This window comes from Lynx rufus, unplaced genomic scaffold (genome assembly GCF_022079265.1).
Source record: "Lynx rufus isolate CCGP_SWC_20201006 ecotype Redwood Valley unplaced genomic scaffold, mLynRuf1.p SCAF_4, whole genome shotgun sequence".
NCBI classification, from domain to species: domain Eukaryota; kingdom Metazoa; phylum Chordata; class Mammalia; order Carnivora; family Felidae; genus Lynx; species Lynx rufus.
Window position 1 is genome coordinate 28776878 of NW_025814856.1, and position 24937 is coordinate 28801814.

Here is a 24937-nt window from a genome sequence, read left to right on the forward strand (position 1 = left end):
TGTGTTAGGTTTATTGTTTGGATGCTGGTATATACCGTCAGAGTCCAGATGACCATGGTACTCTGCGGTCACCCTGTAACAAAAATGAGCTGGGGGCACATTTGGTTATGTGGTAAGTAACATCTCTGTGGATTGCCTCTGTGAGATAACCTTGTGCTGTGAGGATGGAGAAGTGAGTAAGTCAGACTCCAGCCCTCCTATGAATGACGTTAGGGTTGGAGGACGGGGGAACAGGAATCAGCTATGGTGAAGAGCTGCTGGAGAGGAGGAGCAAAAATCGGTTGTCTGGGAAGTCAGGTGATAATGATGGTGAGTAGTGTAGGTTCTAGAGGTAGACCGGATTGGAATCTCAGGTCTACTTGGGCCAGTTATTTAACTCTCTCTGCATATTGTTTGTCCTTCTGTGAAAAGAGTATACGGAATGGGGCGCCTGGGTGGCTCAGTCGGTTAAGCGTCTGACTTCGGCCCAGGTCATGATCTCACAGTTCGTGAGTTCGAGCCCCGCGTCGGGCTCCATACTGACAGCTTGGAGCCTGGAGCCTGCTTTGGGTTCTGTGTCTTCCTCTCTCTCTGCCCCCTCCCCCACCCCACCCCCCCAGCTCATGCCCACACTCTGTCTCTGTCAAAAATAAAGACACTTAAAAAAAAAGTATATGTAATAACTGTACCCACCATTGAGGATGGTTGGGGTTTTTAAATGAGTCAAGGCAGTGACTCAGCCTTGGCACTGTTTGACACTTTGGACCAGGTCATGTATTGTTTTGGGATGACTGTCTTGTGCATTGTAGGAGGGTTGGCAGGATTTTGGGCCTCTCCCCACTAGATTCCTCCACTTGTAGCAACCAAAAATGTCTCTAGGCATTGCCAAATGTCGTGGAGGAGGTAACATCCCCTACCCGTCCTCGTCCCTTGAGAACCATTGGCCTTAGGTTAAATTCGATTTTCTAAATGCTCTGGAAAAAGTCTTGGTGACTAGTGCCTTGAAGAAAAACTTTTTTGAATGCGCCACAGTTTCCTCCCGGATGCCCCACTGATGGAAACAAAAACAAAATGCTAACAAAACCCAGGTAACAAAGGTCTGTTTTCTTCCCTGCTTACTGAATTATTGATGTCCCCTCTGAGACGAACTACATTCATTCAGGTAGGATTAATACCCACCTGCTTCCTGAAGAACCATAGCGATTGCCTGGCTCCTGCCCCTGGCTGCTGTGATGTGACAGTTTCCGCTACCTGCCCATTTGCAGCCCAGCTTCCTGCGAACAGGCTCTGTTCTCGTGGTCCTTGTTCAGTGCGGACCTGCTAATAATGATAAAGCCAGGCCGCTCTGCCCAGAGCGCTAGCCCGCTGCAGGTGTGGGCACAGGTGCCAGGCTGTGGGTGAGCTTAGTGGGATGGTGATAAAAGACACATGCAGGAAGGGCTTTGGGTGTCCGAGACGCAAGCCCGGGTATTATCTCCTCACCTGTTAATGACCACACACCCCGGAGGTATCAACTAAGAAGTGGTGTGCAGGGGTGGGGGGCGCCTGAGGCTCAGAGTTGTATTGGTGAGGATGTCCATGATGGGTGTGGAGAGTAGGTGGTGGTAACCCTGCTGGGAGAGCTCTTGTACACTAGGGAGTGAGTCCAGTAACTGTCTCTAGTGGGTTTGGTTGGTGGGGGAGGGAGTTGGGGGGAGGTTGGTAGATCTGATTCTTTCTTTATTCTCCATTTCTTTGTTCTAGGATGTTATTTGGTTTCCTGCTTTGGATTTTATGGGCCAGTTTAAAATAAAATTTGAGGGCTGATGTAAAGTAGCTGACCTTTAAATTTGTCCATTAAGGGTGTGTAAAGCAAAAAAAAAAAAAAAAACCCAAGAAACCATTTACTGGCACTGGCATTGCATTAGAAAGAAAAAGATGTTTTGTCACGAAAGAAGTAGGAGGGACGTAACAGTGGAATAGAGAAGTCGTTTATGTGGAATAAATTTGGGGTTAGGGAAGGTAGTCAGTGGTCCGTTGTTTCCCTTCTTTCCCCAGGGCGGGGAGAAAGAGGTGGTGAAAGGCCCACCCCAGTGTTTTACTGCATGTAGGAGGGACTCAGGGAATGATGTTGAAGGGTGGCTGAATTAGTGAACGGTGCTATCGCACATTTGCCCGCCCTAGTGGGGACTGGTGGGCGGGCACACGCTGTGGTGCCCCTTATATAGGAGGTGCCCTCCTGAGGGCATTTATCTCCTTTCTCCTGCCCTCCTTTCCCTTCCCCGTCCTTTTGACCTTCCTCTAAATGGCTGGTGAGGGCATAGCAGGTGCACAGGCATATTCCTGCTCCTAAGATGTGGTCCCTCTGGTTTGCTTTTTGTTTCCTATTGTTTCTGTGTGCCCTAGTGGGCAGGTGTGTTGTAAGAGAGCAAGTCCCCGTGTCTCCCCTACCCCCCAGGGCCTGGAGAGGGATGGCTGATTGAAAGTGCAGAATGTGACAGCCGTTAATGCAGGCAAGATTAAACACTTGGAATTCACTGACGTCCTCAAATGCTTTGGGCACTAAGGGTTAAAGAGAGCTTTTAGAATTGGGGGCTCCCTGTCATTAAATAAAAGAACAACTCTGTGAAAATTAAAAAAAAAAAAAAAAGGAAGCAGAAAGCCTGGGAGAATGCAAGAATGCACAGGACCCAGCTGGGAGTTGTCCCATTGAATAAGGGCCCAGTATGTGCTACGTCTTTAATCCGAGTCAAGGCCCTGACCAGTTGCTTCTACTAATAATCAGGCAGTACTGTATCTGTAAAGCTGTCAGTGAAGGGAGCCCCTAATTTCTTGCTTTGGACAGTGAGTGTAGAAATTGCATTTTGTCAATTTCTTTCCTTGGTTTTTATCTCATTTCTGTCAGTGTGTTATTATTTTTATTTTCTTTTAGTTACAAAACAGTAGATGAATCCATTGTGGTTTTAAAATTCTAACACTACAGAAAAACTTGACCTGCCCCTCCTAATTCTAGACCCCTTTGAAAGATAGATGTAATGAATTTTGTGCATTTACTGTGTTTTACGTGTGGAAAACGTCTAGTTTTTATATTACATGAATGATACACAGCTAACCCTTGAACAGCATCGGTTAGAACTGCAAGTGCTCACTTACATGTGGCTCTTTTGTGATGAATATACCGTAGTAGTAAATGTATTTTCTCTTCCTTATGATTTTCTTGATAACATTTTATTTTCCCTAGCAAACTTTGTTATAAGAATATAGTATCTAATACATATAACATACAAAATATATGTTAATTATTATGTTGTGGGTAAGGCTTTTGGTGAGTAGTAGGCTATTTGTACTTAAATTTCTGGGGAGTCAAAAGTTATGTGCCGAGTTTTGACTGTGCGGTGAGGGGGGCGGTCAGTGTCCCTAACCCCTGTGTTGTTCAAGAGGTAGCTGTATGTGTATTGTTAGACAACCTACTTTTTTTGTACTTAATATATCTTGGAGATCTACACAGGTCATTCCATAAATAATGTCCATACCCTTATTCATGGCTGCATAGTATTCCCAATGTAGCCATGCCATAGCATATAGAGTGCATGTAGAGCTGTTTGTAGTTGTATGCTACTACAAATAATGCTGTGGTGAAAACATAAGACATAATACATCCATCTTTGTGCATGTGTGCATTTATATCTATATATTTATATATTTAAAGTTTATTTTGAGAGAGATCGTGTGAGTGCACAAGCAAGGGAGGGGCAGAGAGAGAGAGAGAGAGAGAGAGAGAGAGAGAGGGAGGGAGGGAAAGAGAGAATCCCAAGGAGGTTCAGCACTTTTAGTGCAGAGCCTGATGTGGGGATCGATCTCATAAACTGCAAGATCATGACCTGGGTTGAAACCCATAGTTGGATGCTTAACCGGCTGAGCCACCCAGGTGCCCCTGCACATGTGCATTTTTACCTATGGTTAAATACATAGAACTTTACTTAGTATTAGGGTATTTTAAACTTTAATGTGTATTTTTTTCCTCCTGGCAATACTGTGTCACTTTGTGTTACTGTCATCAACAACGAATGAGAAGACACTCGTACTTGTCTCACTGCTGCAGAAGCCAAGGGACACTTTTATTCACCAACAGGTAGAACATTTAAGTCCCCCAAACCTCTGCTCATTAGATCTTTTCCTAATGAGCTGGCTCTTTTAATTAAGTTGCATAGTATGTATACATTTAATTCTGAATGGAGACCGCTGGTCTGGGTTTCTTAAAAGATGTTTGGGGGAACATACTATTTTTCATGGGGCTATTTCCAAGTCACCTTTGAGTTGACTTGCCCTAAGAATACAAATCAAACAGGGTAATTTTAGAAATCGTCACAAGGTCTGGCACGTTTGGATTCTGACTCTGTCAGAAGGAAGTAAACACTAGTAGGAAGACTGCAGGTAAAGCAAAACATCCAGCAGCGGGTCGGTTACCTGAGCACCGTGCGTCTGTAGGGCTGGGGCCTTTGTGCCGGAAGTCCGTTCAGTGTTTAGTCCTTCCCACAGCCCCATGGATCAGAGCTATTATGATCTTCGTTTTGCAGATGGGCCCTCTAAGGTACCTGGGAAGGGAGCATGTTGGGGATACAGCCAGTAAGGGGATAAACCAGAAAATGCAGGTGACAAAAGTCAGCCTGAGTCCCAACTCCTGACTAGGGGTCAGCCAATGTGACCTGCCACCTGCTTTTCCAGTCCACCAGCTAGGGGTAATTTTTACCTTTTACTTATTTATCATTTATTTTTATTTTATTTTATTTTATTTTTTAATTTTTACCTTTTTATTTATTTTTTTATTTATTTTTTTCAACGTTTATTTATTTTTGGGACAGAGAGAGACAGAGCATGAATGGGGGACGGGCAGAGAGAGAGGGAGACACAGAATCGGAAACAGGCTCCAGGCTCCGAGCCATCAGCCCAGAGCCTGACGCGGGGCTCGAACTCACGGACCGCGAGATCGTGACCTGGCTGAAGTCGGACGCTTAACCGACTGTGCCACCCAGGCGCCCCAATTTTTACCTTTTTAAATGGTTGCATTTTAAAGGATTCCATAAGTAACTACGTAACCTTGGTTTTTGCCTCTTGGCCTGCAAAGCTTAAGATATTTATTATATAGCGGTGCCTGGACGGCTCAGTTGGTTAAGTCCGACTCTTGATTTCGACCTCAGGTCATGATCTTGCAGTTCCTGAGATCAAGCCCCGAGTTGGGCTCTGTGCTGACAGCATCGAACCTGCTTGGGATTCTCTCTCTTCCCTGGTCATGTGCGCTCTCTCTCTCTCTCTCTCTCTCTCTCTCTCTCTCAGTAAATAAATTTAAAAAAGATGTTTACTATTTAGCCCTTTATGAAAAAATTTTGCAACCCCTGCTCTCGACTACTAACTCAACTCCCTAAGACCGAAAAGGACTCTTTGTACTCAGATGGGAGTGTCAGGTAGGCCAGTGGTTCTCCAACATTAGCATGGGTCAGAATCATGGCGAGGCTTGTGGCAACACACGTCACTGGGCCCTGTCCCTGATGTCTGTAGTGGGACCAGAGCAGTGGCATTTTTAACAATCTCCCAGGGGGCCTGATGCCCCTGTTCCTCGGAACGCATGACAAGCGTTGACTGAGTGAGGGAAATGGGAAGGAGAAATGGATGTTGGCCGCGTGACTGCAAAAATGTCTCACTTCAGTCACTGACAGGAGCAGGCCCTGCAAGTTTGAGCCACAGGTTTGTAGAATGACAAAATTGTGCCTTAAGTGCAGAGCACTCCTGTGTTGACAGTGAAGAATTTTAAAATGCGGGGACAAAAGCTGCATGAAAATGGAGATGGCTATACTTCAGAACTTTACTTTTTCCTCTTAAATATTTCCATCATTAATGTGGTTGACTATATACATTTAAACCCATTACTTATTTAAATGGTAGTAATTGGTATCAATTATTGATAACTTACTGTGTGTCAGTCTCTGTGCTAAACTCTTAAAATAATCCTATGGGGTTAGATAATAGTACCTCCATTTTAAAAGCAACTAAATGGAGAGCTAAGAACATGTTAAGAGCTGGAGAAGTAATTTCCCATCAAAGTCACTTGGCTGGTAAGTGGCCCCCGATCATTTAGACCCTTGTTCATCATATAATGTCCCCATTACTCTCTTCACATCCCACCTTCACCCTCCTCCATGGCAACCACATGTGAATCCTGTCTTTCTTTTCAAGCTTAGAAACATATTACTCTGGGAAAAAATGGCTCATTAGGTAAATTGTTATTAATGTTGTTTTCCTAGCAAAAGCTTTTGATTCTAGTTTAACTGTCATGATTATTTTTAAAATTTGAACTATGGAAAAATTTTGCATAGAGAAAACACACCACTCACATTGGACAGATGCTAATGTTTTTATCACCGCTGCTCAAGAGATTTTTTTTTTTTTTTAAGGAGAAAACACTAGAGAATTGCTAAGTTCCTAAATGTCTTTAGTCCTTCCTTTCCCACTCAGGATAATGCCTTGCTTTGTTTATGCATACTTATATATGTAGTAAAGGTACGAAAACTTGCAAGGGAAATCATCTATATCAGCTGCAGCAGGTGACATTATAATCAGTTATGTGTTGACAATTTATTAAGTACCCTGTGGAAATCAGATGAGAGAATGGTGTCCCTTGATGTTCCGGGGGATTTGCAGGCAGCCGATTAATAACATTTCCCACCTTCAGGAATTCCTGTTGGCACTCTAATTCCCCCACTTTCATCATCCAGGTATTTGTTGTTGTTTGCTTTGGTTTGATTCTCCAACGTCTTGGAAATTCCTAGGACACGTCTTTGGGTTTGGATCTTTAAGTTGCTATCAGAGTTTGATAGATTCTTTGAAGCAGCAGATATTTTTTAAGTCTCTGTAGCAGCCAGGCATTTTGTTAGGCATGAGGGACCTAGTAGAGAAAGAGACAGATAAGTAACACTTGCCCATGGAATTTATACTCAGGTTCTTCCTGCGTGTAATAATCAATAGGATTGGTTTGTGTAAAAGTCAGTAAGACCAGTAGTTGAGTGAGCCCCAGGTTTTACAAGCTGGCCTCATCATTCATTAGTGGTTACCATCATCCCTGTGAGTATGGCAGAAGAGTGCCCCAGTTTTTGGTTTGTAGAAGGTGGTCACCTTATCTATTATGTGGCAATGAGGCATCCGCACTCTTATTAAATGGCCTGCAAAAGTTATGTGCCCATTTCCATTTGTTATTAGACAATGTGCTAATTGCATGGATGATTTAAATGTTAAAAAGGCTTTAAAGCATTTGTTGTAATAATTAACAAAGGATTGGTAGGTTACAAATGAATGATAATGCCATATTTTAAAAATACAGTGTTCCATATCTGTGTAAAGTGGTATATGTCATGAAACATTAATATTCAAATGAGAGATTTGAACTGAATGATCTCTAAAATCCTTTCTAGTGAGTTCTTTCTGGTTTTCTAAAGTACGGACGCTACATCTATTAATATATTTCGTGAAGTATCAACTATGTTGCTTCTGAAAACCTCAAGGAGAGGCCACAGCCTACCTTTTGTCATATATCTGTGTATTAACTGACCCTTGGTTAGTGGACTAAAGATTGCTGATTTTCTTCTCTTCCTTCTCAACAATAAGAGCTCAGTTTTTCTAGGTAGACACAAAGCTGCATGGAATAAAATCCAGCCTTTAGCCTCTGTAGTTCTGTATGATTTAAATTTTGGCTGATGGGATATAAGTGGAAATGGCATGCAATGTCTAGGAAGTTTCCTTAAAGGGCAAGAAGCATGTCTTTAATTCTTTCTTTCTTCTTGTTGGTTGGAATGGAGGTCGGTATTATGTACAGAAATGGCAGAGACACAAAGATAGAAGTAGTCTGGGTAGACTGTAATATGTGTTTGTGTATATGTGTATGTGTATATATGTGTGTATATATAGTTGCATACATATAGTGTGTGTGTATGTGTGTGTATACACACTGAAAGGTTGATTAAGGGGCTGAAATTCAATCCGGGCTGTGCTTCCTGAGGTGTGTGTCTGGAGAAATGTTGGGCCTTACTTTCTACAAAAGCATCATGTGCTTGCTAAGCCTTGTACCTACAGGGCTGCTTTCACCCAGAGGGGTAACTTTTCCTAAGGTATTAAAGGTGCCACATGAAACTTGTTACTGTGGATTGTCTCACCACCTCCAGACCTCCCCATCCTTGCACTTGATTAATGGTAGAGAGAAGTAACCCATTATCTTGTTTTAGCCACTGTTGTTTTGGTATTTTCTACGACTAGTGTCTTCACCTAAATATAAGTAAATAGATCACTTGTTTGCAAGGATTACTTTGGATTTTTTGTTTGTTTTCTTTGCTTCGAACAACAGAAACCATATCTGGGCAGGTTAAGTCAACTGGAGTTCTGTGGAAGGTTATCACATGCTCATGCAATGGAGAGGTCGTGGGCAAGGAGCAAAGAAATGTCCAGAGGCTGGGCAACGGGAAGTCTGCTCAGAGGTGCAACTCGCACCACAGGGAACTGTGATCTCCAGCCTTGTCTTTTCTCCTTACGGAGCTCGTTGGTGATTCAGTGGTGGCATGAGAGCAGGGTGTCCACTTGGTGGAGCATAGGTCCATGTGTCCTGACCCCTTGGTGTCCAGTTCCTGTAATGGGAGCATACCCACCTGGGTTGACTTCAGTGAAGGAAGCATGCTTTTCCAAAATGGAATGGAAGCTTCTGGGAGGAAGTGGGGTGGATGCTGAGCACCAAAGGAGAAATAAAAGGGAGCTAAATAGAAGAGGAAGACAGAAGGGGTGCCGGGCTGGCTCAGTCGGTGGAGCATGCGACACTTGATCTCGGGGTCGTGAGTTCACACCCCACCTTGGGTGTAGAGAATCCTTAAAGATAAAATATCTCAAAAAAAAAGAGAAGAGGGTGACAACAGGTGATCACACCACGGGGTTCTTTCAAAATAGGAGATGGAATGGAGTGAATACTAGTTTCCCACCAAAGGTCGTTTTTTCTTTTTGGTGCTTAATTCTCCACCATGTAGAAGGGAGTGCTGTTTCTGTATTTATGAGTCCATCCAGTGGTCTCCAGATCCTCACTGCCTGCCTGCCATGCAGTACATAAGAGATGAGAGGGACGTAATGACATTATAGGTGGAGAGGGCCCTCGCTGTGGGGGTGGAGGCCAGGAGCACGTAGAAGCTGGAGAAATGGCTTTGCATTCACCGCCACCTGCCCCTCTTCTGCCCTTTATAACTCTTTAGGGAATGGGTTATTTGCTTTTTTTCCCAGAATTGGGGCTCATGTCTCAAGTCTGAGGGTCTCACATCATCTTGAACCCTGCGGAGGTATGTGTCTGCCTCTGAAGTGCTATTTTGCGGTAATTTTATGGGTTTTCTTTATGAATAATTTACTCGTAGAGTCCTAATATCTTTGTACGACAGTGAATTTTGGTGTTCATCAAGGATATGTCTCCACTAGAAGAGAGAAATCAATTTCTTATTACAAAGCACAGCAGAACATGAGATCATCTACCCTATGGGAAAGCGGTATATTTTGTAAGCATGTAGATTATTATTATTTAAGTCAGGAACCCTTGGATATATAAACAAACCATCGTTCCTTCTCATAAAGAAAATGGTATATTTATTACTCTCCTATGTATGTGGTCACCATCTATTCTTGCTATTGGGTTGTGGAGTGTCCTGTAGTTACAGCATTTTATTGGCTAAAAGGCAGACTGTGCTTTAAACCCTCTTGTAAAAATATCTGCATAATCTGTTTATAAAAATTCCCAGGGACATAGATTCCATAACCTATTTCGGTGACTTATTTCTTTCTTTAACCCTTCCAGCCCTATTGCAAGAGAAATATTGGTGCTCTCGTCCACTTTTCATAAATGTTCCTTAGAATCCCACGCCATGAAAAGTTTTTGTGCCTCTCAAATTCAACAGTCCATATTTTTCTCTGCTTCTTGTGATTAATCTCTGATTGCCCAAAGGAAAGAAGAATAGTAATAATAATAGTAATGGTTATGATTAAGTGCTTCTTAAATGTCATGCATAATCCTGACCATGATGCTGTGAGGTGCAAACAGTTACTATCCCCATTTTAGAGATGAGGAAACCAAGGTCCAAATTCTCAGGGCCAAAGGCAAGAGAACCAGAGCTTGCCTATGGGAACTCAAAATCACTTTTATGTTTTCCGACGAACTGTAAATTGATGTATACTTTACTTTTTTAAAATGTTCATTTATGTATTTAAACAAAGTTTCTTTTTAACATTTATTTTTGAGAAAGGCAGAGACAGAGTGTGAGTGGGGGAGGGGCAGATAGAGAGGGAGACACAGAATCCAAAACAGGCTCCAGGCTCTGAGCTGTCAGCACAGAGCCCGATGCGGGGCTTGAACTCACGAACTGCGAGATCATGACCTGAGCTGAAGTTGGACGCCCAACTGACGGAGCCACCCAGGCGCCCCAGATATTTGTTTATTTTTGAGAGAGAGAGACAGTGTGAGCCGGGGAGGGGCAGAGAGAGAGGCAGACCCAGAATATGAATAGGCTTCAGGCTCTGAGCTGTCAGCACAAAGCCTGATGTGTGGCTTGAACTCACGAACTGTGAGATCATGACCTGAACCAAAGTTGGATGCTTAACTGACTGAGCCACCCAGGTGCCCCCGTATATTTGACTTTTATAGTAGATGTTACTGTAAGGAGTGGTTTGTGTTTTCTTATAGGTATTAGAATATGTTAGCTCTTGTTTGACCCAAACACAATTTGTAAAAAAAATAAGACTCAGGAAGTCATCACCAATTTTGAAATACCAAATTCCTTCTCCTAGTGTTGATCTGTTATATTCAGGAAAGAATTTGTTAATGCATTACTTGTTATCCTTAACTACATTTTGCTCTAGCCCACTGTAATAGGACATTCTAGAAGGTGCAATGAAAAATGCCAGGTAGATTTGTACTGCATGCTCAAGAAGATGGGGACCCATGTGACATCTCTTCTTGAATGCATTTTTGGCATTAGCAAGTTAAAAGGGTGTTTGGTACTGTCCTTTAGTTTTAAAACTCATGGCTGTTTTCATATTAATTATTGGGGTTGAAAGGAAGGCGGGAAGGTGGAAATTTTGCCAGTGTCTCTGTTGCTTTGAAATAAACCAGGGAAATTCGGTGTGCCTCAAATAGCAGCTTGGGTACCAAGCTCAGTGCTCCCGTGACTTAGTAGCTTTTCTTTGGCAATTAGATACCAGGGCATTCTGGAAGCAGAGGGAACTGAAGTGTCCCAGAGACTCAATAGGGCAGCTTGATGAGCTCACCAAGGGGAGCCAGATTTTGCAGCAAGGTTGTGATAACCTTTTGGCTTGGCGCTCTGTCACCTCACGTCCTTTCCCATTTGTAATAGAAGCATGGATTTCAATGCTGTTGACTTCAAGCAGTCATTGAATCGTGATGCACACAGTGAATTTGAAGTTTGGGTCTTAAGTTGAAAGGGGATAAGCAATCCACATTGAATCCCTACCTGGTTATAGCTTTGTTGGCTTCATAAATTGTCCCTAATGATCCCTCATGAGTGGTACAGGTACCAGCCATCACCTGGTTTACTAAAAGCCATGAAAATCCCTAAACCTCATTTTAGGCAAGGATTTCCACTTTGGCTCTCATGAAAGCTTTCTCAAACAGCAAGGATTCCATATGTGAAACACTGTGTTGCTTTTCCTGCTATTGAACCATAAAATCTTACCAGAGAGAGGGAGAAAAAAGGGCAATAGAGTATGAATCACGGAAATCTTTAGGAAGGAATTTGTCTGTTGACTTGTGTACATGAAGGTATAATCGAGGAGTGGCCCTGGAGTTAGTTTCTTTCATTAGAATAAAGATTCCAGTATTCTCTAGCAGTTACCAAGTACCTGCAGCCTTGGGCATTGACCAGAGGCTATGGGGATGACTGAGGTGTAGAGCCTTTCCTTTCAAAGCATCTGGAGAGTGGCATCCTCAGAGCTCGGGCCCTGCTGTCTGGCCTAGCTGCTGTAGGCTCTTCTGGGCCCCCATGCCTCCTTGTCTTCCATAGTGGAGCCTGAGGTAGGGTCTTTGGTGGCCTCTTTGGAAGTGGCAGAGGAAGGGAAGCAGGAGGAGGTGGAATAAATCTGTGGGGTACCCACTCATCCCGTTGTGATTCCATACCCGTTTTCCCCTTCTCAGCCTCTTATCCCGTTTCCTCCTCATGGCAGGTTCACCATTCCAGATCTGAAGTCTTGTCTCTGCATTGAGTCAGTGTGTGTGTAAGGCTTAGGAAAAGTGGGGCTAACCATTGGGTTGAGTTCTCTGATCGTCACTTTTCCAGTTCTTTGTAGAATGATGCAAAGGCGTCATGGGGCAGGAAGTGCAGCACATTCTCCCTTTGCATGCTTCCGTGCTTCCTAGTATTCCTTCCAGCACTACAAAAGGTCTGTGGTTTCCTCTCCACTGCAGTGCTTCTCCACTGGGGGGCATTTTTTTACTAAGGAGGTCTGGCAATATCTTGACATGTTGTCACATCTCTAGGGGAGGGGCTGGCTAACGGCACCTAGTAGGTGGAGGCCAGCAATGCTGCTGTATATCCTGCAGTGTACAGGATGGACCCCTCCCAGCATCCCCACCCCGATGAGATGTTGTCCTGCCCCAAATGTCAGAAATCCTGCTCTCCTGAAACATCTCTCTGGCTACCCCGTGAGCCCGTTTTGCCTGGCACAAGGATTACTTGTTGATTTATCTGTCTGAAATGTATCCAACAGGTTTTCTAATCCATTGACTCATTTTCCCTTTAATATGTACGGCAAACTCTTTCTCTACACAGGGTCAAACTAATCACTGCCCTAAAGGATCACAGGTTCCAAAATAGGGGAGTCATAATTAGAGATTCTGTTCCTTGGAAGTAATGCCAATCATCAACCAGTTATAGAAAGATGTTTGAGTAATCTCAGCGTAGCTCACCAGCGTTATATGGGCTGGTAGGAGTAGGGATTTTGAAGTTACGTGGTGGTCCAGCTAGCAGTTGTCATCATTTAGGTTGATCACTTATTTTGTGCCAAGCCATGTGCTATGGTTTTTCTCTGGCCTCTCTTACACCAAGCCATTTGTCTTGTGGGCCTCGTCTTGGCTATCATCACTTCCTCCAGGAAGCCTTCCTTCATGCCTCAAGCTCAGAGTCACGTGCCCCTTCCAGGTACCTGTTCCTCTGGTAACAACTCTGAACTCCTTGAATCAAGTGGCTTGTTGATACGGAGGCCCAGTACCTTCCACCTTATAATTTATGTCTGCTGGGCACGTAGTAGGGCTTCTCTAAATACTTGTGGAATAACTATATCAAAGAAAACTAACAGCCAGCACTTTTAGTGGGAAAAAAATAGAAACCCAGAGTCAGAGAACATGTGTTTTGATGTTGGTTCTCTGACTCTCATTTATCAACTAAGTGGATAAGTAAGTGGGCCTAATGAACTGATTCTAAACGGGGAGCCTCTGGGTTTCTCGTAAGCACGCTAATGTGTGTGGTGCTCTCAATAGGACACTTGATCTGTATTATTAAAAACAAATGGGTTTGTGTTGCTGTTGGGCTCACTAGCTAGCAGAGTATTGTGAGATTGTTAGCACAGATCTTGCCACTCCTGATTGACATCCCTCTTCTCATGCTAGAGTTCTTACGGGAGCATCCAGTAAGTACCTTGACATCTTTCACCTTTGCCCCTCGCTCGCTCTGCTGCAGCCACACTGGCCTTCTCGTTCTTCCTCCCACTTCTCAGATGCACACCTACCTCCGTATTTTGTAACTACTTTTCCCTTTGCCTGGCGTATTCTTTTCCCAGAGGCTGCCATGCTTTGTTCTTGACTGCCTGTGGGTCTCTGCGCAGATGTCAGGTTTTTGTAAGGCCGTCTCTGGCCACCCTGTCTCAGATTATAGCCCATTCCTGACTTGGTCTATCGCCTCTCCCTGGTTATTTCTTTCACCAGAGCACAGTTTGGCATTCCATATATTTTACTTTAATTTAGCTCATTCGTTTTTTTTTTTTTTTCTGTGCACCTCTACTCCCCTTAGAATGTAAAGCACCATGATGGCAGAGGGATTTCTTGTTCATTTTTATTGAGTTGGTAACATGCATATGGAAAAGTGCAGATGTGATAGTGAACTGCCCGGTGAATGATTACAGTTTGAACACACCCATGTAACCAGTCCCCAGATCAAGAAACAGAATGTCGCCAGCACTTCGGAAGACCCCCTCACATCCCTTGCCACTTTTTTTTCACTTCAAGGGCTACAGTTATCCTGAGATCTGACCTCATCGATGAGGTTTGGATGGTAGGGACTTTGTCGGTTGCTTTCACTGCAGTCTATACAACTCATGCATGAAGTGAGCACTAGCTGAGCGAATGAAAACAATATCGGAAGTGAAACCAGCACATCTAACGTAGCTAGATGTCTAATGCCAACCTCCTTTTGTGGATTAATCCCAGTCATTGGGAAATGCAATTAGAGGCTTTTGAAGTATCCAGTTGCATGGTACTGGCTGCTATAACTTAGCCAATTAGATTTGTCACTTGTTTCTGCTGTGTTGGCCTTGATTATTTAAGTATTTTACCTGTGATCTCTTTAAGTCCACTCTTCTTGCTCGTAATTTTAATTCATTGTCTATTCTGTTTGCTAGGCACTTAATCAGACCTCTCTCTGGTGATTGTCTTACAGGATTATTTAACTTCTTCTTGCCTTTCAACTACATTGTAAATTCAGCCAGGCATAATAAACTTGCATCAGATTTTACCTTCAGTCTTGATTCTTTCCTAGCTGGAATTATCGTACATTTCTGTTCCTGGTCACTGACCACTGTCTGAGATTCATGGAGTATTGGTTACTTTTCCAGTTGGATGCCTACATTGGAACTGCAACTGAATTGTTTTAGTGCTTTAAGTAATAGAGGGTCATCAGATTTGATTGTACTGCTAACCATTTGAGATTTGATAATGAATTTAAGGATACAAGGCTTCAATTTAAGCCACCGAGTTTGAGCTATCTCTAGCTGTAGAGGTGTCTAGAAACTCAAGGCTGTGCCTTTCACTTCAGAGACACTGTGTAGTTGACAAACAAAGTTATTGGGGTTTTATCTTGGCAGATGGCAGAGAAGTGTCCAGAAGAGTTACCAGTTTTAGCTCACACACGTTACCACATCATCTGATGCTGGGCTTGACTATCACGTGATGGGATATTATGCAGTCATTAAAAATTAAGAAGATGACTGTTACATTTTAGGACATGTTTTGTGTTCTGTTTTTCATATTTAATGCCATGCCATGGCCATGCCATGCCATGTATATTTCCCTAAGTTAGGAAGTGCCTGGAAGACTTAGTTTTGTTAAAACCCACAGAGACCACACACTGGGTAGGGCGGCCTTGTAAGCAAGACCCATGTGTTACTTCTGATGCTGTCAGCTGCAAGCAAGGAGAGACCCAACTCTGAGTGATGAGGAAAGAGAAATGTTATCATCTGTAGTAGAGATCTGGAGGTAGCAGATTTCCAGGCATCAGTGGCCAACCACCTCCACTGAGAACTCAGGTGGTTTTCAGATTTCTGCTCTGTCATCTGTGCACCAGATTTGTCCTCAGAAGGTTCTGCCCAAGGTGGCAAGATGGAGCTACCCCAAGTGTCTCATCCAGACCTGCAGAGAGGGGGTTAGGTTTGACCCATTTGGGCTACTTACCTGGTGCTGTGAATTGAGGCAGCCCTCTTGAGGCTCACAGCTGAGTGGAGGGGCCATCAGGACTGAATGTGGGTTCTGATCTGGAGGAGGAAGCAGGGCAGGTAAGGGTGGGGAGCAGATACAGGACGGGCATCTGACCCACGTGCTGGAATTTGAGTTGTGTTTTTGGAGCCCTGTTTGCAAAGGGTCTCCCCTGCATGTTTCAAATTCTAAGCAACTGTATGAGATATGAAAGTCAACATCAAATTCATACACCCGTTTTCTCTTAAGTTATAATGATCACAACTTCAAAGGGAAACTGTTGGTATCATTGGGTAATTAATAATGGCGAATATTTTAACATTAAGTCTGTTTATTTTGGTGAAACTTTAAAACTTTAAACAGATTGCTTTTTCCTTTTTTAAGATTTAGTATACTGTCTGGCACACCGATGCTTAATACATAGTTATTTAATTGTGAGTATATGAATAAATGTTTTATTTTCTGTTCTTAAGAACTATATAAAAGGTACCAGCCCGCATTTTGGAGTTATGACAGCGGCACTTTAATTTGGATGAGTTGAGAGATAGAAAAGGAATTTCTTTAAATTTTTTTTTAATGTTTTTATTTATTTTTGAGGCAGAGAGAGACAGAGCATGAGCAGGGGAGGGGCAGAGAGAGAGGGAGACACAGAATCTGAAGCAGGCTCCAGGCTTCGAGCTGTCAGCACAGAGACCTATGCGGGGCTCTTAACTCACGGACTGTGAGATCATGACCTGAGCTGAAGTCGGATGCTTAACTGACTGAGCTACCCGGGCACCCTAGAAAAGGAATTTCTAAAGGATTGTTTGGGGAGGGGGTTCGTGGGGGTGGGCAGATGTGGATGATTACTTTCCAGGAGATGGTTTTGTAATCTGTCCCCATGTTAGAACTATTTGGTATTCACCCTAGGCCAAATATTTGGGACTATGGTTTTGCTCTTTCCTTTCTTTTCAGGAAATGTCTTTGTTTTAGAAATGATATGATCTGTTCCTTAATTGGTACATTGTTCAAAGGCCTGGTAATGTGGGTTAACAAACTCTTGTTTTATTTCTCAAGTATTTTATCAGATGATCAACAGGAAATTACACATTTAAAATCATGGTGGCTTTTCCACTTTTTTCTCTATCACATTGTTAATTTTCATGATGAGATTATCTGTGGGGATATCTTTCTAAGAAGTTGCTGACCTTCACCTGCTGTCCCACCCCCGCCCCCTCCCACAAATGACTATAGTAAGTGGGATGTGTGTGTAAATTTGGGGCAGAACAAGAAACGGGTGGGAACTCTCATGGTCTTATTGTCTGTAACATATATTTCTCCCGGTATGATTTCCTTATTTCCATGTGAAGTCATTAAAATGGTTTGGCTGGAAAGCAAAAATTATGGCTCTTGTTAGATTGTCTAAAGTATTCTCCTTTTGTAACTTCTTATTTTTTATTTTTTTGGAGAGCGAGAGAGAGTGCAAGCATGTACATGCACGGAGGAGGGGGGGCTGTGGAGGGAGAATCCCAAGCAGGCTCCACACTCTGCTCAGAGCCCAACGCGGGGCTCAATCCCATGACCTTCGTATCATAACCTGAGCCAAAATCTAGTCGGACACTCAACCAACTGAGCCACCCAGGTCTTCCTTTTTTAACTTCTAGTTTTAAAATAATTCTAGATTGATGGAAAGGTGCAAACGTGGTACAAAGAGGTCTCATGTACTGTTTACCCACTTTCCATCATTGGTTCCATCTTTTGTGATTGTAGCACATTATCAAAACCAGGAGTTTGACGTGGTACAATGTGTGTGTACAGTAATGTGCCATTTTATCGCATGTGTTTATTGGTGTATCCATTCCTGAAATCGAGATATAGAACGGTTCCTTGTCCAGTGAGCATTGCATATAGAATTGTCGAATCCGTCTGTTGTACACCTGAAACTAATGCATGGATTGATGTACCCATCACTGAAATCAAGATACAGAATGATTCCTTATCGTGGTGAGCATTGCATGTACGTTCTTCGAATCACTGTGTTGACACCTGAAACTGATCTAACCTTGTCTGTCAACTATGTTTCAATAAGAGAAATGTAAAAAGAAATTATACAGAATGATGCCATCACTGCAAAGATTTCCCTCATTTTACCCCGTTATAATCACAATCCCCTTCCTTCCTCTCCCATCTCTAATTGGTGGCATCCACTAGTCTTTTTTATATAATTCTGTCATTTTAAGAGTGTTACATACATCAAATCATACAGTATGTTACCTTTTTAAAAAATGTTTATTTATTTATTTTGAGAGAGAGAAGAGAGAGTGAGGGATGGGTGCAGAGAGACGGAGACAGAATCTCAAGCAGGTTCGATGCTGTCAAGGGAGAGCCTGACATGGGGCTCGAACTCACAAACCCAGGAGATCATGACCTGAGCCAAGATGAAGAGTCAGACACTTAACTGACTGAGCCACGCAGGTGCCCCTAGTATGTGACCTTTTGAGATTTGCTTTTTCGCCCCCTTTCTTTAAAAAGAATAATTGACACACAATAATATATTAGTTTCAGGTATACAGTGTTAGTGATTCTATTTCATATACATTATGAAATGGTCACCACAATAGGTCTAATTACCATCTGTTACCATACAGAGTTGTAACAACAATATTGACTATATTCCCTGTGCTGTACATTACATCTCCATGGCTTAATTTATTTTATAACTAGAAGATTATATACTTCTTAATCCCCTTCACCTATTTCATCTATCCCCCCTCACCCCAAGTCTGTGTTTTATTTTGTTGGTTTTGTTTCTCAGATTCTACTTATAAATGAAGGCATTATAATTTGTGTTTCTGTGTGTGACTTATTTCACTTAGCATGATATGATGTAGGTCCAACCATATTGTCACAAATGGCAAGATTTCTTTCTTTTTTATGTCCAAGTAATATTCCATTGTGTGCATGTACCACATCTTTATTCATTCTTCTTTTGGGGTTGCTTCCGTATCTTGGCTATTGTAAATAACTAATGTTGCAATGGACAAAGAGGTGCACAGTTCTTTTCAAGTCAGTTTTTTTTCTTTTTTTCAGGCAATTACTTAGAAGTGGAATTAGTGGATCATAGGGTAGTTCTAGTTTTAATTTTTTGAGGAACCTCCATACTGTTTTCCAGAGTGAGCTGCACCAATTTATATTCCCACCAAGAGTGCACGAGGATTCCCTCTTCTCTGTGTCCTCATCAACAGTTGTTAGTTCTTGCTTTTTGGGTAATAACCTTTCTGACAGGTGTGAGGTGATGCCTCATTGTGGTTTTGATTTATTTTTCCCTAATGGTGAGGTGTTAGTGATGTTGGCTTTTTTTTTTTTTTTAAGATTCATTTTACTTTATTTTTTAGAGAGAAAGAGAGAGACAATGTGTGTGGGGAAGAAGGGCAGATGGAGAGGGACAGAGAATCTTAAGCAGGTTCCACGCTCAGCATGGAGACTAATGCAGGGCTCAAGCCCACAAACCTGGGATCGTGACCTGAGCCAAAATCAACAGTCAGAGGCTCAACTGGACTGAGCCACCCAGGCACTGCCCACTCCCCCCAATGTTGGCTTTTTTTTCTCAGCATAAAGTCCCTGACCTCTGTCCCCATTGTTGGGGGCACCAGTAGTTCCTCAGTCTTATTTTAGAGGTATTTCTTGGCACGGGCACACCACCATTTCTATAACCGCTCACCTTTTGAGGGAGGTTTTGTTTTTTTCCACTTGTTTCAAAACAAAGTCAGTTATTAATAGTGATGCAGAGTTTTTTGAATGGGCATTAGTTTTCACTTTTCTGGGATAAATACCAGGCAGTATAATTGCTGGGTCACGTAGTAAATGCATGGGTTTTTTTTTTTGTTGTTGTTGTTGTTGTTTGTTTGTTTGTTTTTAAGAAACTCTTTTCCAGAATACCTGTACCATTCTATGGGCTCACCTCAATGTATGAGAGATCTAGCTTTTCTGCATTCCCATAAGATGTTAGTGGGGGCCACTGTTTTTTATTTTAGCTATTCTGACAGGTGTGCAGTCAGAGCTCATTGTGGTCTCAGTTTGCATTTCCCTGATGGATAATGATGCTGAATATTCTGAATATTCATGTATCTTCATGTCCCTTGCTCAGTTTCTCATTGGGTTTTTCTTTTTCTTTTTCTTTTTTTTTTTTTTTTTACTGTTTAGTAAAGAGAGTAAGAGAGTTCTCCATATAGTCTAGATAGTAGTTTCCTACCGAATATGTGGTTTGCAGATAGTTTTCTCAGTCTGTATCCTGTCTCCTCATCCCATCAACAAGGCTCTTTACGGGACAGAAGTTCTTATTTTTGATAAAGCGTAATTTACTCGTTTCTTCCTGTCTGGATCCTGCTTTTGGTGTCCTCTCTGAGAACTCTTCACTGAGCCCCTGGTCCAGAAGATTTCCTCCTATTCAATCCCCTAAAAGTTTTATAGTTCTACATTATACATTAAAATTTATGATCCATTTTGAGTTAGTATTTGTAATAAGGTATGAGGTTTAGGTCAAGATTCTTTCTATTTTGCCTGAGGACATTCAATTGCTCTGTAGAGCATCATTTGATTTAAAAAAGACTGTCCTTCTTCCATTGAATTGCTTTTTGCACTTTTGTCAAAACTCAGTTGTCTGTGCTGTGCAGGTCTCTTTCTAGGCTCTCTATTCTGTTCCATTGATCTTTGTGTCTCTTTGTGTCCTAATACCGCACAGTCTTGATTACTGGAGCTGTATTACCAGTCTTAAGATTGGGTCAAGTGATCCTCACTCTATTCCTTTTGATAGTATTCTCTTTTGAAGACTTGATTCTCTGCCCATCCCCTGCTTTGTTGTTGCTTGGAGTGATCACTGTGTTCAATGTAAATGACCTCACGGCCCTTCAAGAACTCTGCCCTTTTGGGGTACCTGGCTGGCTCAGTCAGAAGAGCATGTGACTCTTGATCTTGGAGTCATGAGTTCAAACCCCACGTTGGGTGCAGAGATTACTAAAATAAATAAATTTAAAAAGAATAAACAAGTCTGCACTTTAACGTGGCACATTTTATCCTTAGGGTCAACTCCAATGGATTGGTGATGTCCACTTATAATCTATTTTATTCTCTTTCTGGAATCCAATTTTGAGCAGGACTGAGAGGACAAGGTCTGGCTCCATGGAGAGTCCTATGAAATGTGAGTGATAATTAACCTTGGGCTGAGGATAGGCACATGATGGCAACAGTGTCCGGTGTTTGCCTTATTGGTACCATGTAAGGCACTGTTGAGTTTACCTGGAGAAGAGCCAGAAGTTTATGACTCTGGCTGGGATGGGTGGGAGAGGATAAGCCTTCCCCACACATTTAACCTAACCTCTCCAGTTTAATCTTTCCAGTGAATCATCATACTCTATGACCTTGTAACATAAATCTGAGAAGAGCTGCATTTCTGATTTGGTGGGATTTTTTTCCACCATGGATAGAGATATGCATGGGTTAATGGTTGTAACATGAAGGATTTGATTGTTAGAATATATCTAGAAAAATTGGATGACTGGGGCATCTGGGTGGCTCAGTTGGTTAAGCGTCCAACTCTTGATTTTGGCTCAGGTCATGATCTTCACGATTTGTGGGATCAAGCCCCCGTGTCGTCGGGCTGTGTATTGACAGTATGGAGCCTGCTTGGGATTCTTTCCCTCTGTCTCTATTCCTCCTCTGCTTTCTTTCTCTCCCTCTCTCAAAATAAATAAATAAACTTTAAAAAGAAAAAGAAAAACTGAATGAGTAATTTTTGGAGAATGTTATTAAAATCTCAATTTTTTTTTTTTTAAATTTTTTTTTTTTTCAACGCTTTTTATTTATTTTTGGGACAGACAGAGACAGAGCATGAACGGGGGAGGGGCAGAGAGAGAGGGAGACACAGAATCGGACACAGGCTCCAGGCTCCGAGCCATCAGCCCAGAGCCTGACGCGGGGCTCAAACTCACGGACCGCGAGATCGTGACCTGGCTGAAGTCGGACGCTTAACCGACTGCGCCACCCAGGCGCCCCAAAATCTCAATTTTTATAATGGACATTAGTACCATTAAATGGAAAACACCAAAATATTGCTAAACATAATTGTTACATATATCTTTTCCTACATAGGATCTTGAAGATGTCTACAAGACCATTTTATAATCCATTAAAGACCAGTGGTGGAATTAAATCTTTTTCAGTGCCTGTCCTCCAAATCACCTGTTCTGATGCCTGAGGTTTCAGCATCAGGGTCATTATTGTTGTATATTTGCATCTCCAGAAATCTTCTATATTAGATTGTGTGTTCCCTTGAGTTCGTGGTATGTTAAACTTCACCCACTTATTAAGGTTGAACTATAGAATTTAATTTGATTTTCCATGGCATGTTTCTGAGTGCACTTGTTTGGAAATGGAAGGGAAGAAAAGGATAGGCCTGGGGCTTAGGTTGTTTGGGAGGGTGGTTTACATTATTGCAGTGTCAGATCATCATTTTCAGAAGTTAAAAACATGACTCTTACACAAACAGAATTAGTATATATCAAGTTCAAATCATTAATATGGTAAAGCTGGTTAGAAGAGCTTTTAGAGGAACTAGGTATTTTAAGCTAATAAAGGACGTCAGAATATGATTCCTAGGTTAGCTCCAACACTGGTTAATATCCCACAGAGTTACAAAACCATAAACTAATTCTTTTGCCCCCCCCCCCCCCCCCCCCCCCCGCTTGAACTGCGTTGAAATCTCCAGGTTAATGTGTAACTTAACCAAATCTGGCCTTTAATCTTAGTGAATAGCAAGTTAAACAGTGGTACATTCCCGTAGTTACTTAAATTATTTTGGGTGAGTTCAGCTCCAGTGTGAAATTGAAAGGGACTTTCTGCATTCTCTTTACCTAATTTCTATGTTTTGGATAATTTTTCTCATCAATGGTTTGTGAAGCTTCAGGGAGACCAGCAATGCTTGAGTTTTATTTTTATCTGCTTTACAGTTTTGCTTTTGGCTAGTGTTGATGGCTGGTCTGCCTGGTTGCACTTGAACTCTTTGTGATATTTTCATTGCTTCTCTCCTTCTCTGTTAGCATTTGGCACGTCCATTCTCCCCTCCCTCCTCACTTTCTTTCATCCTGTTAGAATGCATTTATGCCTTTCCTATTTACTGTGCATGCCAGCAAAAAGGAATGGGTGATTGGAGAAGACTCAATTACAGATTCCTGAACAAATTCAATTACTTAGCTGTCCTGGGCTTGGACCTAACTCTGCCATGTCTTACCTACGTGACCTTGAGCATATCTCTTAATCTCTAAACCTCTATTTTGGCCACCTAAAATGGGGTGAATGGTGGTGCTTACTTTGTACGATGCTCTGAAGATTAGATTAAACAATAAAAATGTCCTGTAATAAGAATAAAAATGTACCTGTAATTGTATCTTGTCATTTTACTTACTAGATATTTGCTAAAGGAACACAAACCCACTTGCTTAAAAGAACTAGAGAGGCACGCTGCAAATAACTGAAGGGTCTTACAGTATTAAGCATAGAAGCAGGGACAACTGGCATTTAACACCTGGCATCCCAGCTGGGGAAAGAGTAATGGTTGGTAGGGATCGTGGCAAGATTTACAACTGTCCATCTCAAGCCAGTTATGGTTCAGTACGGCTTTATATTAAAATTTTTTAAAGACTAAAGTCTGAATTGTACTAAGTCATTTCCCTTTGTCAGTGTTGGCAGCTGATTGGCATACTATGTTTATGGGCTCCATAGAGTGGGCCATGTTGGCTCTTGGTCAATTTAGATGATTTAAGCAAGGCAACATTGTTCACATTAGACCATGTCCGAATTTGAAGTGACCATACTAGTCATTTTTTCCAGTCCCCTGCTTTGATAGATGGGACGGTTTGGTTAGGGCAAAGTCTCAGGACTTTGGTGGTGGTTCTTTTAATTTTTATGGAAACGAGCATTACTTTTACATATGGGAGTTAAAAGGTTTAACACAATTTTTTTTTATTGAAGTGTAATTGACATACAATGTTATATTAGCTTCAGGTGTACAACCTATTGATTGGACAATTCTGTACATTACTCATTACTCATCATTGTAAGTGTGGTCACCATCTGTCACCATACAATGTTATTACAATGTTATTGACTGTATTCCCTGTGCTCTACTTTTTATCTACGTGACTTATTTTATAACTGGAAGATTGTTCTTTTTACTTCCCTTCATCTAGTTCATTCATCCCTCCATGTGCCTCTCTTCTGGCAACCACAAGTTTGTTCTTTGTATTTAAGAGTCCTCATTTTTGTGTGTGTTTGGGTTTTTTTTTGGATTCCACATTTAAGTGAAATCATATGTCTTTTTCTGTCTTATTTCACTAAGCATTATACCCTCTAGGTCCATCCATGCTGTCCTTAATATTGACCCTTTTTTGAAAGATGACTATGCGTTAAAAAAAATGATCCTATTGATTATTGCAACAGAGGAGAGAAATATACCAAATTTTCACAATGGTTATGGTCATGTTTACTTTCTTGTTTATGCATTTTATGTACTGTCTGCCTATTTAATGTACTCTGCTCATTAATGCACTTCACCTAATGAGCTCATACAATGAGTATTTATTGCTTTTCTAATCAGGAAAAGCAATAAATGCTATTAAAAACAGACTTCATTGTGGAAATGCCTAGGTATGTGATCATGTGATTATTGATCAGTTTCATGGTTCCAGGATTTTTGCCAGCAAAGTAAAGCTTCATGCATTATTTCATCTGCTCCAAGAAAATGATGGTGTGGTGCATCTTATTATGCTATTTAGATACGTTTAGACAGGTCTTCTTCAGGTCTGCAGGGATTTCTTTGATGGAATGGGTTTCTGACCACCTTGGGGCAAATAAGTTGCTGGTTCTAAGCTTGGGCAGCTTGCCTGCAAGGGATGCCGTCTGTTTTGGCAGAGCCGGGGGCTTGCCCTGCTGGGCTGGAGCCCACCAACTGTTGAAGCCATGGTGGCTCAGCTGTTGTGCTTTCATACTAACTGTTATTAGCCATGCAGACCTTTATGGTTCAAACCAGGCCACATCTGTTGTGAGTCTCATGACCTTCAAAACCCAGAGCAGAAAGAAATGCAGAACACACTTTTTAACTCCAGGCTTTCTGCAGACAGGTCTGTTTAGAGGGCTTCATTAAAAAGATTTTTCTAAAGTTATTTTGTAAAAGATTTTCATTTTCCT

At 42.0% G+C, this 24937-nt stretch overlaps 1 protein-coding gene across 1 annotated transcript in view; it reads left to right on the forward strand.

Annotated features, from left to right (window-relative positions):
- The first annotated feature begins 203 nt into the window (after window positions 1-203).
- Window positions 204-24937, forward strand: part of PTPRG (protein tyrosine phosphatase receptor type G) — a 578709-nt gene continuing 553975 nt past the window's right edge. The window contains exon 1 of the mRNA XM_047095189.1: window positions 204-309. Coding sequence (XP_046951145.1) covers window positions 204-309 — 106 coding nt within the window. The remainder of the gene's footprint in view (window positions 310-24937) is intronic.